At 34.4% G+C, this 18,551-nt stretch overlaps 1 protein-coding gene across 2 annotated transcripts in view; it reads left to right on the forward strand.

Moving 5' to 3' along the window:
* The first annotated feature begins 874 nt into the window (after positions 1 to 874).
* The window catches only part of LOC113515742 (potassium voltage-gated channel protein Shaw-like), a 324,996-nt gene continuing 307,319 nt past the window's right edge, over positions 875 to 18,551 (forward strand). For both annotated transcript variants that reach the window (XM_052899177.1, XM_052899178.1), the window contains exon 1: positions 875 to 1,168. In XM_052899177.1, the coding sequence (XP_052755137.1) occupies positions 1,125 to 1,168 (44 nt within the window). In that variant the 5' untranslated portion in view covers positions 875 to 1,124. The remainder of the gene's footprint in view (positions 1,169 to 18,551) is intronic.

Consider the following 18,551-nt stretch of genomic DNA (forward strand, 5'->3'; position numbering starts at 1 on the left):
CTTCAGATAGCTAAAAATTTTATAACTTTGTGTTTGATGTATATATGTAATTGTGTGTTTGTTTTTTTGTGTGTGTGTTTATGTATGTATATATACACGCACAAATACAACATTATATTAGTTTTTAATAGGTCACTGCTGATATAAGCTTCACCTTTGGGTGGTTTTGCCAGTAGTTGCCATGTTTGGCTGACGGATTGGTAAATTTGACATTTGTTTTAAGAGGGACGCTGCAGTCCATTCCTTGCCATCCTTTAGTCGCCTCTTATGACATCCACGACTCATTCTATGCCGGGGCCAAATTACATAGATACGTGTATATAATAATGAGGTATATATATTTATATTAGCGCATGTATTAATTACATCTTTTCATTCTGCCTCCGATCATACAATTTATAATTAACTCTCTCTATCCAAAGGTTGCATCGAAGAGATTGCTTTTATCGATAAGGTCGCCCATTGTTTTCTCACTGTGATAATTTCTTGTAATTGTTTATATTTATAATAAATTAACTATTGTAAATTTTGGAGGAAACAATAAAGCGTATCTATCTATTTGTTTATGACTGTACTCAGATTCAAAGATAGAATTTTAAGAAATTTCCGGAAATACAAGATTAATGTATTCCACGTAGGCGAAGCTCCAGTAACTCGCTAGTTGCTACATAATGACACCGCAGTAGGTATAGGAACTCTACATAAATCTAAACGCAGCTTTATTTTATGTAATTAATGAAAAATCTGTGAAATCGCTTCATCATAAACTTGAAAGGCGCAAAGAGGTCGACTGCAGTGCGTGCAGGCCACAGGTGGGGGGTGGTAGGTGGTCACCATCCCTTCATCTCGCATCATCCCGTTTCATCCCAGTGCCGAACCGTCGGCCGTCCGGATCGGACGTAGACCCGCGCCTTCGCGCAGCGGGCCCGCGCAACGACGACAACAAACCGCTTAATTCGAATTTCGATTTTAAACCGCGTACAATTAGCAACAGTTCAAATTTGTAATTCGAACGCAACGTTCCATTTTCGAATTTGACCGTAACGGGTGAGCTGTGATTGTACAATAGTGCTGTGAAACAAATTCAAATGTTTAACGTGTGTGAAAAACTTTTGTGAGCAGGAATGGATGGGGAGAACAGGATCATTTTGAACGTTGGTGGAATAAGGTAATGCTCACGTAGCGGACGTTTGTCTACCAAATTAGGGGGCAAATCTGCAATTAGCTATGAACGATGTGCCAGATTCTGAAGTCTACTTTCTGAACAGTTCTGGAACGGATTTTTATTAATGTTCAGAAACGTAATCTATTGTTGTTTAACCATAATAGAACGTCGATGAGTTTGGGAAATAATTAATCGCTCGCTGGTCCATTGTTTGATAGTGAATTAAATTTGAATTAATTATGTGCGTATTTAGATAACAAAGACAAGTTAGTCGTTGTAATTGCGAGACAAGGAATAGAAACGAATCCATTAATAATCTATTCTATAGCGAGTATGACAAAGGAAAGCAGACTAATTTGTGACTCGAGAGGTTACATATTAGGCAGGTTTTAATTAAATTAAATTTTGGAATTACGAATTTTAGCAAAGGGTATATACTATAAAGGGTGGAATTAAAATCATTAGAATCTCAAGGGCTGTTTTCTATTAATTAAACTGAACATTTTCCACTAACTTCAATTCGGTTGTGTTTTCTTTTAGGTTTGTTACCTCATAACTCTGTCAATTGTTAACTTATTTAGAAAATTCTCTTTTTTTTTCAAAGGATATACAAAGGTTCAGCACTTTAGTTTTTAAATCAAAATAATTGCTTTAGTCACAACTGAATTCGTTTTTTTTTTTTGCGAAACACAATCTTTAATTATATCCAAAGAAATATGGATCGAAACACGTCGAAGATTTTTGACACAAACCTAACCTGCCGTGATGTTAAGTAAACCCAAAATTTTGTCACTTTTTAAACTTACTTTTGTCATTTGTTTATGTGTAAATAAAACTTTATTATTAAAAATAGGTAATAGATTAGTGTTAAAATTAATAAATTTTATTATAATTAAACAATTATATTAATTTAATACTAACTAAACTGTTTTTAATCACTTTTGCAACATTTTGTTAAACACTACTTAGACGAGCAGTGTTTTAAATATTTTTGAGTTTTATTAAACAATGTTTAGATATATACGATCTGTTTATATCTAAACATTGTTTAATAAAACTCGTTTTAACCTATTAAACAATGTTGAGTCGATGTAATAATGTTGATTTATAATTTTATTATGCCAAATCTATTAAATTTACTATTATAACATTTGTTACTCTAAACATCCTTTATTGTTAATAATTATTATTTCTTATATATAACAACCTATTTTACCTCCTTTTATTTAGATATAGACAGAAGTTTACCAGAGGGAGACTTTGTACAAAAGTCGATTGCTTGGATACCTCTGTCCCATTCGTGTTTCAACCGTATAGCAGTTGTGTTTGCATGGCTGTGTTTCGGTTTGAAGGGTGGGATATGGCGTGAATTTACTGGGTACGGAGGAATAACACCTGAGTCCCCAGGAATGGCAACGCATGGGGAGTATCATGGGCGAAACAGTATACTTTGTTATGTCCATGGTACGGTTCATTTCTATAGGCGACGGTTACTACTTTCCATCAGATGGGCCGTCAGCTTGTTTGCCATTCTAAGTTGTATGAAAAAAAAAGGTATTTCCTAAAGATGACAGTATCAAAAAGAGTGTATTAAGGTTTCTTCAGAGTCGATAACACGCACGTGACATCCCTAGTGTTGCAGGCGTCCAGGCTACAGTAACCAAACGATATTTTTACAAGTCTCCCTCTGGTAAAATAGGTTTGTTTTAGGTTTCAGTTTTTAAGAAAAAAGGGGTAAGGGCATCTCAAAATATTTTATTACAGTGCCAACGAGTTTTTTTTAATGGATGAAAATGGGATGGTAACCCGCCCGTACTATCGGTAGACGCTGGTAGGGCATCAGTGACGGATGATAAGTGAGAAAGACAGGTCAGTTGGCGCATCGTGACAAATTCACCATTGAATAAATCACGATGGTTTCCAGGGGGAACCGCGAGGAGGTCGACTTGATAGGGTATGTTGCTAGAAACAGTTGCTAATCCCCATTAATAACAATCCCTTTTCTCCCCAATAAATTGTATTTCTTTTTGATGGCTGATAATGGAATGATAACCCCGCCTTTCGTATTTGTTCCATAGGAGTTTTATCAAAATCGGTTCAGTAGATTAGTTTAAAAAATAACTAGTTTAGCCACTATTGAATTCGGTGTCTACTTCAATTCACCTGGAATTAATCACGATGGTTTCCAGTACCAACCGCATGGAGGTCGACCTGAAAATCTATTGATATTGCTGGCAAAGGGTTCGCTAGTCCCCGTTACTAACAATCCCTTCCACCCTGCCAACGGGAGTGAGTTTATTATGATAATTCTCCAGCAGATTATGCCATGATGTCATCGTTATATTACCCAATTATATGTAAATGGTACACGAGGAACAACATCTTGGCATGAAATCGTTTAACTACAGGCAGTACGAATGAGAGTATTCCGCCTACGAAGTCGTTAAATCTCAACATTATTATAAACTAGTCATATTCTACGGGTTTACCTCCGTGTGTACCTAGAATGGGCTACTTCTCCCTTTCTTGTCGGAGTCGTAAGAAGATACTATGAGAAATAAATGAGCAGCATGAGCATGAGGGCAGCAGTGTCCCTCTTAAAACATCCTCAAAGCCTAACTGCGGTTGTCAACCCGCTCGCCAAGCTTGGCAACTACTGGCTAGGGAGCTACTGGCTAGGCTAGTCACCAGAGGGAGACTTTGTACAAAAGTCGATTGCTTGGGTACCTCTGTCCCATTCGTGTTACAAACGTGAAGCAGTTGTGTTTGCATGACTGCGTTTCGGTTTGAAGGGTGGGATATGACGTGAATTTACAGGGTACAGAGGAATAACACCTGAGTCCTCAGGGATGGCAACGCATGGAGGGTATCACGGGCGAAACAGTATACTCTGTTATATCCATGGTACTGCTCATGTCTATATGTCTATAGGCGACGGTTACCACTTTCCATCAGGTGGGCCGTCAGCTCGTTTGCCATTTTAAGTTGTATAAAAAAACAGAAGAAGAATTTCACCGTCTTAATTTACAAATCGAATCAGCATACAAGTAAAACTATGAGATTTATAAGAAATAAAAATAAATACCGAACCTTAACGTATTTAGACTGGGAAGTGTTGCGCTGAATAACGCTCGGTGCTTCCATAAAATTACCAAACGTCGCAGTTCCCCTTCAGTTGTCCCATGAGAGGTAAGGAGTTGCCCTTCACACATTTATTTGAATTATATGCATCATTCCAATTCTACAAAGAGTATGATATAAATAAGTGTACATATTTTTAAGTAACTTTTAAATAAAGAACATTATTAATTTTTTTTTTAATATACAATACGATTACGTCGCCAGTTATGAATCGATTTTCACAATTCTGCTATATATATATATATATATATATATATATATATACATAGGGTATAGCTATATATATTGTATATAGGGCTGACTTAATACCTAATACCTATAAAGTAATATATCGTAACCTACAACAAAGGTTGTACACCTGCAATATCTCCGGTGTTGCGGGTACTCATAGCCGGCAATAGTTCAGACGAGCCGCATGCTTGTTTGCTCTTTGTTTTATAAAAAAATAAAATATGTTTCCATTTTATTTAGAAACAACAATATTCACAAAAATGTAATCAGCTCATAAAAACAAACGCAAGAATTTTATCTAAAAAATACAAGCAAAATTATATTTTTCGTTTCATTTGCAATTTCACCAAATTTTACGTCTGTGTTAATTTTTAACGTGATATGTTTTTGTGGGACGAGTCATGAGCGAAAGCGATCGAATTTTAATAAATAATTATAAGTAATTAATATTTATATTTAAATAATTTTTAATTAACAGCTAACAATTTTAAATAAGTGCGTTATGGTTTGTTTAGTTTATTTGTGACACTGCCCAAAAAAAAACAACTTTCATTTTTTTCTATTTCATCCGTTGAAAAAATTCAAATGGATAATTTTTGTTTTGTTTGTATTTTAATTTTTTTATGTACATACCATAAATACATGAATAAATTTATTTAATTGAAACAACTGGCAAGAGCTGGTAGACTAAAGTTTTCATATCACAAAATGGTATAGGTATGAGAGGAGCAAACGCAGTATAGGACGACCCCTAACTAGATGGAGTGACGACCTCAAATGCATTGCAGGGAGTCAGTGGATGTGCAGGTGATCTTCATGACAGTCTATGGGGGAGGATTATGTCCAGCAGTGGACGGATAATGGCTGAAATGATGATGACGAAGATACGAGTAGGTATGTGAAGTTATATTTTAATTATTTATGTCGACTTTAAGGAAAAAGATGGCGTGGTTGACCACTAATGATCCGGTTGCAAACAATAAAAATGGCGTGAAATATACAAACGCAAGGGTACAAACAACCCATAACCGTATGGCGTGACGCAGGACTACCAGGAGGGCAGACCTCAAATAAATTGGAACAACAAGAAGAAAAAAGAAGAAGATTTATGACGCCTTTACTCAAATTTAAAATTCGGAGATGCCCGATTAGTTTCGAAATCAACAGGAGCCCTTAAATAATAATTTATCAGAGAAAGACTTTGTACAAAAGTCATTTGCTTGGATACCTCTGTCCCATTCGTGTTTCAACCGTGAAGCAGTTGTGTTTGCATGACTGTGTTTCGGTTTGAAGAGTGGGATATGGCGTAAATTTACTGGGTACAGAGGAATAACACCTGATTCCTTAGGAATGGCAACGCATGGGAGGTATCATGGGCGAAACAGTATTCTCTATTATGTCCACGGTACTGCTCATGTCTATAGGCGACGGTTACCACTTTCCATCAGGTGGGCCGTCAGCTTGTTTGCCATTCTAACTTGTATAAAACAAATAATAAGCACAATTCACCGGTTGCCTCTTACGACACTCACAGGAAAGTAAGAGGTGGGTTTTGTTTTTAAATTGTATTATAACGAAATAAATTCAAAATATTATTAACAATGTAAAAAAGGCTGATTAGGGATAATATGAAGAAATCAATGTGACGGTACTTGCATCTTAATAATTTCTTTTTTTTTATTGCTGTATACCAAACCTTGTCCGTTCTGTGTGTAATTGTTATTAATAAAGACTTTATTGGTTACTTAAGACTTATTATGTAATATTTTTCTGTTAATTGTAACAGTACATTACATTACAGTACAGCACGTTGTACAAATAGACAGTTATTTTTAACATAAAATAAAATAAAAATAAATTATTATATTATTATGAGGTAAAAAAAAATTAATAAGTTTCTTTTTTATACCATAAAGTTGGCAAACAAACATATAGCCCGTCTAGTGGTAAATCTAGGAATGGCAATGCATGAGGGGTATCATGGGCGAAACAGTATACTATGTTATGTCCATGGTACTGCTCATGTCTATAGGCGACGGTTACCACATTCCATCAGGTGGGCCGACAGTTTGTTTGCCATTTTAATCCCATACTGTAATGTATGTGAATCACTTTACAATTCTAACTTATATACAAAAATTATACAAAGTAAAATGTTCTTTACATTTATTTAACTGCGACAGCTTATAAATTGGTCAGGATTTAAGCAAAGAAACACCCGAGTTTATAACACGATAAACATGGTTTAATGTTTATCTGTATTTACTGTAGTCTTTACCATTGTACTTGCTCACGTGGAGTTTTACATCCTTAATAAAGTGTTATAAGGGAGCTATGTCGCTTTTAATTGCGCTTTCACATAATTATTCTGCAATTATCTGCACCAGAGGGAGACTTTGTACAAAAGCCATTCGCTTGAGCACCTCTGTCCCATTCGTGTTTCTACCGTGAAGCAGTTGTGTTTGCATGGCTGTGTTTCGGTTTGAAGGGTGGGATATGGCGTGAATTTACAGGGTACAGAGGAATAACATCTGAATTGTCAGGAATGGCAACGCATGGGGGGTATAATGGGCGAAACAGTATACTCTGTTATGCCCATGGTACTGCTCATGTCTATAGGCGACGGTTATTACTTTCCATCAGGTGGGCCGTCAGCTTGTTTGCCATTCTAAGTTGAGTAGAAAAAATATAGATACCTATTTTATTTTTTGTGAAACATAACGTTAAATTGTTTTGCGCAGTAAAATGTACTTGTTAATTTTAACTGTGTTTTATGTTTTTTACATTGTTTCTCAAGTACTAGTGCTCTGGACGAATTTATCAACTACTTTGTAAAGTAAGGCGAAATGAGTACCTATTTAATTGGGTAGGGCAGAGAACAATATTGTAAGAGCAGTTTGCTTTGTAAAAATAAACAGCACATTTCGTGTAAAAAAAAAAAAAAACAGATTAATGAAACACAAAAGAATTGTTAAAATTCTTCGATTCAGAATTTACAATTCCGCAAAAGAATTTTTAAATAATTGTAAATTATCTTAATGTTATTTCTTGTATTATGTCTAAAGAGCTGTGTGTGCCCCGGCATATATATATATATATATATATATATATATATATATATATATATATATATATATATATATATATATATATATATATATATATATATATATACATAATCGATATTCGTATTATAATTACGTATAAGCCTTATCTTCTAATACAATTAGAGCACGGATTCCATGCACGTTATTTAGAAAAAATAAGCCAGAAAGAAACAAAGCTCCACTAATTCCTCGTGTAATTAAACGTGGGACTCCTCTAAATTGTGTTAGCACAAATAAAACAAGGTTTGTGATGGTCCACGGAGACGGTCGTATCGTTGCATTAAAATGTTTATTACTATTACGCGTTTGAAAAGTGTGATCAATGATTTAAAAAAAATCCCATAGTAAAATAAGTAAAGATTGCGTCCCACAAAAAATAAACGACTTAAATTTTGTCAAAATCATTTATTTTTATCTAAAAACTAAACTACCAAAGCAATTCTGATAAAATTTCTATGGGACCACTCTGTAAGTACCTATATCTTTTAAGATAAAAAAAAAGATTTTTACAAATCGGTTTATAATTGACTTATGAGGTAACAAAAAAAAAATACAATTAAATGAAAAAAACTTCTTTTTAAATTCGATTGTAAATAGGAAATTCTTTTTTCAAATAGCCAGTTCTAAATTTAAATATATTTATTATTAACTTCAGCATTTTTTTTTTAATACTTAGAATTACAGTTTAACTAACGACCTTCTTAATGGTAAGTGGTAACCGTCGCCTATAGACATGAACGGCGCCATGGACATAGCAAAACACACTGTGATTTCTGTGTTACCCCTCTTGTTGCCACTCCTGCACACAAACTAAGATATTATAGCTTCGTATTCTGTGACATCATTGCTATGTCCTACCCTCCAACATAACTTATGACATACATAAATGGGACAGAGGTAAGCATTAGGTCAAGGTCAGACTCCATTACTAACTTTCACCCCGATCTGCATATGGGGGTGAAAGGGATTGTTAGTAATGGAGTCTGACTGCCTCATTGCTAGCAATATACCCTATCAGGTCGACCTCCACGCGGTTCCTCCTGGAAACCATCATGGCTAATTAATAATTAATTCGTCATGATGGGCTAACTGATCTGCTTCATCGTCATCATCACTCACTGGTGCCCTTCCAGTGTATACCGATAGCGCAGGCGGGGTACCATTTCATTGTCATCCATTAAATAAACCATGCAGATCAGGTAGGAAGGGATTGTTAAAAATGGAGACTAAGGAGCTCATTTCCAGCAATATACCCAACCAGGTCGACCTCCACGTGGCTTATGTTCAGTAGTGGATAGTTAAAAGCTGATATGATATATATGTAATAGCTACTGTATCTATAATAATCAATGGAAAGTTTGTTCTTTTTGCTAGATCCCAGCGCCTTCGTTTAAATGAAATTAGTAAATGTGCCACTTTTTAAGTACATTTATTTAATGATGGAAACACTGACTTTAAGATTCCTAATTAGCGAACCTTTATATCGAATATGGAATGTCAAAACGGTTCGTACATTTATAAATATCGTATATATGAGTACAAAGAGACATATCTTTATAAACAAACTCCTTATAAAATAACATTCTCCCCAACCGGAGGCAGACGCAACAGCCGTGTGGAGTATACCAAAGATTTCGTATAAAATTCTTAAGGGAATATTTCCTGAATTTTCTGAGCGTTCAATTTATAAAACAAATAATATTATATATTTTATATGTTGCATTGAATCGCAAATAAGTGGAGTTGGTGTTTTTTATTCGTACATATAGATATTTGGCTCACCTGATGGCAACTACCCACACAAATGGGCATACACAACGCCAAAAGAATTCAAAGAGAATTGCAGGCTTTTAGAAGGTTCTTTTATGCAACTTAGAATGGCAAACAAGCTGACGGCCCATCTGATGGAAAGTGGTAACCGTTGCCTATAAACATGAGCAGTACCATGGTCATAACAGAGTATACTGTTTCGCCCATGATACTTCTCATGTGTTGCCATTCTTGAGGACTAATGTGTTATTCCTCTGTACTCTGTAAATTCACTGCCATATCCCACCCTTCAAATCGAAACACAGCCATGCAAACACAACTGCTTCACGATAGAAACACGAGTGGCTCAGAGGTACCCAAGTAAACGACTTTTATACAAAGTTTCCCTCTGGTAAAAGATAAAACGGTGGGATTTGAGACACACAGCTATGATTTACCATTGCACTATCATAAGGAGATTGTACAAAAGTCGTCTACTTGGGCACATCTGTCCTTTTCGAATTTGTTTAGAAATACAACTTTTGAGAATTAATTTCATAGTATGATCGTGGAAGAAAATGGAAAAACATATTGTAGAGGCAAATCAAACGCAAGGCATCCAAATTGTTTCAATAGATTTTTTTCTATGTTTTTTTTTATGTGAAATATAGTCTCAATAGTGACACCTACATACATGTTCGAAGTTATATTAGCATTATTATTCGACTAAGACAACTTAATGATCGAGGGAAGGAACACAGCGTACGTCTTAAAACATCACCAAAACCTAATTGCGGTTGTCAACCCGCCTGCCAAGCGTGGCGACTATTGGCAAAACTCCCCATAGGAGGAGGCCTATATTTGGCAGTGGACGGACACCTAACTAAAACAATTTAATACGAAGTAGATATGAGTAGCATATGCGATATCCAATTTGCTCGTCAACATAATTTAAATTTCATACATACATACATACATACATATCTGTCACGCCTGTCTCCCATTAGGGTAGGCAGAAACAATGGAACGCTAAATGCTTCGATTCAAACAAACTTCTTTCGCTTCTTCCACATTCATCAATCTTTTCATGCACGCTCGCCGGTTACGGGTACTTTTAATTTGGCCCTTCTTCAGCACGTCGCCTATTTGGTCGACATACGTCCGTCTAGGGCGGCCCCTACCGATTTAAATTTCAATATGTAGGATTTTATTTAACTCCTACATTGGTTGGTTATTTAACAATGAATTGTGCTTAAAAATATAGCCATTTCTATTTCAACCCATAAAACTTGTGTTTATTAAAATGTGGATTGTTGTACCGTCTGCAAGATATTGTAAAACTTGGCTAGGACCTAATTAGCTATTAAGTCCTCTACACCGTGTCAGCTTAAGTGCGTTATTTGAAGATATCTACCTACTATTTTGGACCCAACTGAGAACATTATATGCATATTTAATGAAAATAGCCGAGGGCTTAAGCTTTTAAAGTACAATTTGGGCGTTAAGGCTAGGCCTCAAGATTATATTTTATGGATTTATGGGATAGTGTTTGAGAGGATTATAATTAGGAAAGATATATTTTGATGCGGGTTCCTTCTCCCTGGCGTTATAGGCTAATGACTTAAGTCATCCTAATTATCACAGATTTTTATAATAATGATCACATTTAGAATTTTGCACTAAAAAAATAGACAAAATTGACATGGAATCTGATCCTATAGTTGCAACAGTAATTAATAAAAAATAGTAATATATTTAAAGTACTGTGGTCCCGCCGTGTGGTCCCGGCATAGAATAGGCCATCCCTTTCTTTTCCGTGGGTGTCGTAAGAGCCGACTAAGGGAGGGCGAGGGATGGGCAGCAGCATACCTTTAAAACATCTCTAAAACCTAACTGCGGTTGCTGACCTGCCAAGTGTGGCAACTATTGGAAAAATCCGTTAAGGGGTAGGCTTATGTCCAGCAGTGGACGCTTAACGGATGATATGATGATGAATTGATTGTTTTTTTTTAGAAATATTATAAACAATAACAATGGACTGTCAGTACTTATTACAGCTCTCAACAGAAGAGAGACGCGAAGTTTAATTTGTTTTTCCAGTGACTTGTCAAAAACATTGCATTACACGCTCTGTCATAGTTGAAATGAACGTTGAAGAAATTAAATTTACTCCGATGGTCTGGCCATCTGGCGTCGTGGTGAATTGAATTTGGAAAACTGTCAGTGGGCTAGAACAAAGCCTATATGTAGCAGGAATGTGTGACGACACCGGGAGTTTCCAGAAATAACCGGGGAATGACGGAATCGTTCGCAAGATTGCAGAAATCTATACTTATAATAAATCTGTAGACAGGTCAATTCTGTACATGAAATATATTTCCAAAATAACTATCAGGAGGTGATTAGTGATCGATACTGAAGCCAAAAATACAATCAGTAAAAATTTTGTCTGTCTGTCTGTCTGTATGTTCGTTATAGAAACAAAAACTACTCGACGGATTTTAACAAAACTTGGTACAATTATTCTTCATACTCCTGGGCAGGTTATAGTATACTTTTCATCACGCTACGATCAATAGAGCAGAGCAGTGAAGGGAAATGTTGGGAAAACGGAAGAAGTTTCTCCATTTTTAAGCTTCCGTCGCGTGTGCAGCTTTAATGGCCACTTTTTAAAATGTAAAAATGTTTACCCGTGCGACGCCGGGACGGGCCGCTAGTATAATAATAATAATATTTCGAGGGTGTTTTTGGTGGATGCCACCATACCACATGACGAGAACCTCGTGAAAGCCGAAACTGAGAAAAAGAGAAAATATCTCAACTTGGCTCACAAGGCGACCGAAATGTGGGGGGTGACATCCACCGAAATCATTGCAATCGTTTTGTCGGTAAACAGTCTTATCCCAACTAGTCTGGAACAACATCTCAGACGGTTGGGATTCCGAGGCGGTTCACTCCCGGGAAACGATGCAGAAACCGGTGCTCTTAGATACTGCCCGCATTGTACGCCGGTTTCTCTCCGTGGGGTTCTGAACCCAGGCCAACTGCTTCTGCCGGGGGTTAGTTGCCATCTCCTCTCCTTAAAAGGGGAGATGTGATTTTTTTTTCAAAATTACAATTTATTGCATCTATATCCCGAAAATAATTGGTAATTTAATAATATTTATTTAATTTATTATTTTTGAGAGAAGCATAATAACAATAATAAAGACAATAATAACATAATAATTAATAATATGAGTATATGATAAACAGTAAGCTAATTAAAAGCTATCACATAGTATAGTTAACGAAAACTCAATTATTTACAGTCTAGATAATTAATCAGTATGCGAACATAGGCCAAACGTCATTAAAATCGCTGAATGAATAATTTGCGATGGATTTTCTTATATGACTTCTGATACTATTAAATATATCCATATATATGAATGAATGAGTATACTTTATTTGCATTATACAATATAGGAAATAAGCAAGGCAATTAATAAATGTAACGATACAGTTGTATAAGTATATATATATATATATTACAATTTTAAATTTTTCTGATTTTAATTTAGTGAAATGACGTAGAAACTAAATAAATTATATATGTAGTATATTAACCACATTAGTAGAATTGTTTCAATAAAATGATTCGTATATTAGATTATTCGATATCTCTCATCATTTAGTCCTTACCGTAGAAATTTCCTGAAATTCCCAATATTGTTCTTTCTCTGTTACATATATGTACATAGGGAGCTTCGAGTGCAGAAACCATGCCAAAAAATGGTCGCTTATGGGACATCGTCGATGTTTTCGATTCCAACATGGAAAATATTTTTACATTCTATTTCGAAGTTCAGTTTACTTACTTTACTCAGTTTACTTTTTACTTACATACTTTCCAACCAACTTAAAAAAAGGTGAAGTTTCTCAATTCGGCTGTGTTTTTTTATTTTTGTTACTTCACAACTCAGTCAATTATAAGTCAATTATTTTTTATCTGAAATTTATGTTATACTTTTAGTATGTATGTTATTTTTAAATTAGTGTTTTAATTTAATATTGTCTTTTTTTTTCTATTTATTTGTTTATCTTTCTGTTATTCCTGTCTACGGTCGACTGGTAGATAACGCTATAATGGTGGTAAGTCCGCCATTTACACTTTCTAGGTGTATTAAAACTTTATTAAATAAATAAAAACTAAAAATTAAATTTTATGTTTAAAATGATAATTTACCAGGGGGAGACTTTGTACAAAAGTCGATTGCTTGGGTACCTCTGTCCTATTCGTGTTTCATCTATGAAGCAGTTGTGTTTGCATGGCTGTGTTTCGGTTTGAAGGGTGGGATATGGCGTGAATTTACTGGGTACAGAGAAATAATACCTAAGTCCTCAGGAATGGCAACGCGTGGGGGGTATCATGGGCGAAACAGTATACTCTGTTATGTCCACGGTACTGCTCATGTCTATAGGCGACGGTTACCACTTTCCATCAGGTGGGCCGTCAGATTGTTTGCCATTCTAAGTTGTATAAAAAAAAATACGGCTCTGACGTGAGGACTTTTAGCTTATAGAATAAGATAGGTCAAGAGAGAGACAATTTTCGGACACAATTTTTGCTTCTGTCGAGTTGTACTTGTAACGATGGCTGGTCACTCAACATTAAGGAGACTGTACAATACATATTGAATTATTTAATTATTATTATTATTTCAGCCATAAACTGTCCATTCCTGTACATAAACCTTCCCTTAAGAAGGGGAGTTATGCAAGTAGTTGCCATGCTAGTAGGTGAGTTAAAAACCGCAGTTAGTCTATGTTGATTTTTTCATCTTTCAACCGTTAACTTCTTTTAGTCGCCTTTTATAATATCCATGGGAAAGGAATGGGTAGCTCGTTCTATGCCGGGACTGAATGGCAATTCTATAATAATTGCTAATTATTTTATTTTAATTTAAAAGCTAAACTACTGAGCCGATTGTGATAAAATTTCTATATGAGATCTATCTATAAGTATGTTGTATAAGATAACAAAAGAATTTTCTAAATCTGTTCATAACTAACGGAGTTATAAGGTAACAAATATAAAAAACACAACGGAACTAAGAACATTATATAAGTCGCTTGAAAAATAATCAATAATTCAAAGAAATAATTACGAGTATAAGCGAATTAAGATTTCTTTCGGGAGTCACTGAAAACGTTAAAAAATACTAAATAATAATAATAATTCTTTATTATAGATTACAAAGATCCATTTTTGTTAGTAACAATTGACTTAAACTATGTTAGTAGAAAAAAAAATACAAAAATCATTTTATGGCCCCTATAATAATTTTGACCCACAATGACAGGATCGGGCTATCGTATTTATTACACAATGCCCACAGAATGCCGTTACTGCTGCCACGCAGTCGGTATAAAAGAGATGCGATCCGTTTGCGTCTGATGGCATAGAAGTCATCTGTCCATGCCGCTGCAAACATTGTGGATGCACTACAAAAACGTGGCAACCGTAACAACACCCTGAAAACATTATTGTATTGAACACGCAGTGCGCTGTATGCCCGCCGTGTATAGTGCTGCTGCACAGGCTGCTCGTGTAAAAAGATTGGCAATATGCCTTGAACAATATTATTTTGACTTCAGTCGAGCAACGAGCAAACCTGCGAGCCAACATATTACCCCTTACAGCCAGCGCCCTGCGTTCACGTTCAATGTCAGCGTTATCTTTTAAGTCATCGGTAATAATATGTCCTAGATATTTAAACTGAGTCACTCTATTAAGAGGAACACCGTTCAGAAGAATTGGCGGGGTTTGTGGATTCTTACCACCTAGACCGAAATACATAAATTAACTTTTTTGTGTATTATATTTTAGACCATGTTTTTCATCATACTTTTCACACACGCTTAGCAATTTACGTAAATATGTCTTTGGCGATGTATTTTGAACATGTGTTATTTCAATCAAGCGAAATCGGCTGAAGGGATTTGAATGGAATTTTGTACACAGATAAACCTTATCCAAGATAAATATATACTTTCTATTTAACTATAAACTTAACTGGACCGCCTTAAGGTATATTTTCATTGAGAATTCACAACTAGTTACGAGAATATTCGAGAAGCTTATTCATGCTCGATTGGGTGCTTCGGCAAGCGTTACTTTTTTAGCCTCATTCACATGATGAAAGCCGCAGGATATAGCTAGTCTTAATAATATTATGAATATGAAAGTTTGTATATATGTATGGATATTTATTACTCAGTCACGCTTTAATAATTTTTCTAATAATACTTCTACAAAAAGAAGGAGATTCTATTTAATATAATTTTTTTATGCAACTTAGAATGGTAATCAAGCTGACGGTCCACCTGATGGAAAATGATAACTGTCGCCTATAGATATGAGCAGTACCATGGACATAACAGAGCGTACTGTTTCGCCCATGATACCCCCCATGCGTTGCCATTCCCGAGGACTCAGGTGTTATTATTCTGTACCCTGTAAATTCACGCCATGTCCCACCCTTCAAACCGAAATATAACCAAGTAAACACAACTGCTTCACGGTAGAAACATGAATGGGACAGAGGTGCCCAAGTAAACCACTTTTGTACAAAGTCTCCCTCTGGCAAATAAAGTAAAGTAATAATAATAAGTAAAAACAAACATCATAATGAATGATTATGTTTTGTTTATTCCATTCTTTTAAATTCTTTTATTTTCGTCAACTTTTGCATCGTTTTTATTTTTAATCAAACTTTTAATATTAATTTCTCATACTTAATTTTGAGAGATAAATCAGTTTTAGAGAAATGGAGATCAAAATTAAGGTCACTAAGTTTCTATTATATTACATCCGACGATTGACCAGTATGCACGGTGCTTTACAAGTAAAAGGGTCGACTTCCCAATACCGCCATCAGTAATTCTAGGTAACTTCCAATGCGCCATTTAGCACCCGAGGTATTTATTTGGTGGCTTCATAAAAACAGGGCAGGCACGACCGCAATTTCCGGTCTAAGGTTCCGTATCAATAATTTAATTATAAACCAGAATAGTTTATTTATTTTATTATATATATTTTAGGCATTATTTATTTTTTGTATCTATAATAACTACTGTTTACTATTGTAATCTTTTGGAGGAAACAATAAAGAGTTATCTATCTATCTATTTTAAACCGGCTTTAAAAAGAAGGTTCCAATTCGGTTGTATTTTTTTATATTTGTTATTTACGAGTAATAATTCTGTCAGTTATAAATCGATTTGGGAAATTATTTTCCTTTCTAAAAGGATATACTTACAGATTGGTCTCATAGATATTTTATCACAATCGATACAGTAGTTTAGTTTTTAAATCAAAATAACTGGTTTTTTTCAAAATCGATAGTTTTTTTTCGTGCAAAACAGTCTTATTTATTTAAAATTGAAAATTTCAAATGTAGACGACAAATTTTCCAATTATTTCAAAGAGAATACATTTTTGAAACAATGAACGACTCTCATCAAAAGTTAAAAAAAAAACTTTATATCGTCAAAAATTTTAACTTTGTGTTGAATTCTAAGAATTTCTTTAACTGTTACGTCCGCGGAGACTTTTAATTTATGATAATTTTCTTCACAAATGCTTTTGTAGAATCTGAAAATGTGATAAAATGTGTGCTGTTGATAATAATTCAGATCATTTCAGCCGTTAACTGTCCACTGCTGGACATAAGCCTTCCCCATAACGGGAGTTTTGCCAGTAGTTTCCACGTTTGGCAGGCGGGTTGGCAACCGCAGTTAGGCTTTTAAAGATGTTTTAAGAGGGACGCTGCAGCCCATCCCTCGCCCTCGCCTTCGTCAAAAATATTAATAAAAATTGTGTTTCATTAAAAAAAATGTATTGTGGCAAAACTAGTAATTTTGCTTTAAAAATTTAATTACTGAATCGAATTTGATAAAAAAAACTAAAATATAAAAATGTATATTTTTATTATCATAACATATTTGTATAAGTACAATATTTATCATTGATTCCCGCAATAGGTTGAGCCTGTCCTGTAGGAAACAGGATTCGTATTACTATACCATATAATACTTACAGAAATTAACATAGGCTTTCTAGTAGTATCGATAATTGTTTACCTAATTTTTAATAAAAAAAAAAAAGAAATCGGTTTACAACTGACATATTTATGAGATAATAAATATTTAAAAAAAAACATACAATTGAATTGAAAATTTGTTTCTTTTTGAGGTGGATTGAAAAGAATACATTTTTTTTTGGTTTTTTAACCATCTCCAAGGAACCCTAAAAGGGTCACGACTCGGCTCGTTAACGTTTGGGCCCGATAATTTGGGAGCTGTACATAGCTACAGCTGTTCATAATTACGTATCGTTATGAAAAAAAGATTTTCATATTTTTACACGATTGCTCAAAAAAAGAGTGTAAAATTTTTAAGGATTCATGTACGTAGATATATAGATAGATAGATACTGTTTATTGTTTCCTCCAAAATATTACAATAGTAAACTTATTATAAATATAAACAATTACAAGAAATAATCACAGTGAGAAACCAATGGGCGACCTTATCGCTAGAAGCGATCTCCTCCAGACAACCTTTGCATGGAAACAATTTGGTGGGAGGCACGATGAAAAATTTTGTCAGTTCTAAATATGGGAGATGTGATACATATAATAATATAAATATTATCCCTACTCATTATTATATATATACATACACACACACACACACACACACACACACACACATATATATATATATATATATATATATATATATATATATATATATATATAATTAATTATTTATAGTATATAGTAGTAATTATAATTGTAACTAGAAAAATATATGTATAATAAAACATTAACGCAGAAAATATATTATTCATGCAAAAAAAAAGTATCTTTTACATTGGAATTTTATGATATTAAACATTTTAATTAATAAAAAAATCATTAAGTCTGTTCTTAATGAGCATAGATATCGAATAACATATATACAGAAAAAAAAAACAGTTAATCCGAGGAACTCCTTCATTATTAAAGTCTGTTAAATAAATAAATATTTTTTTATTAAATTATAAGCATTTTGACTAGTTATTTTTTGAAAACCGCCCATTTCGAAATACGATATGCTGATGAGCTGAG

Source organism: Galleria mellonella, unplaced genomic scaffold (assembly GCF_026898425.1).
Source record: "Galleria mellonella isolate WM207_F2 unplaced genomic scaffold, CSIRO_AGI_GalMel_v1 utg56, whole genome shotgun sequence".
Lineage (NCBI taxonomy): Eukaryota > Metazoa > Arthropoda > Insecta > Lepidoptera > Pyralidae > Galleria > Galleria mellonella.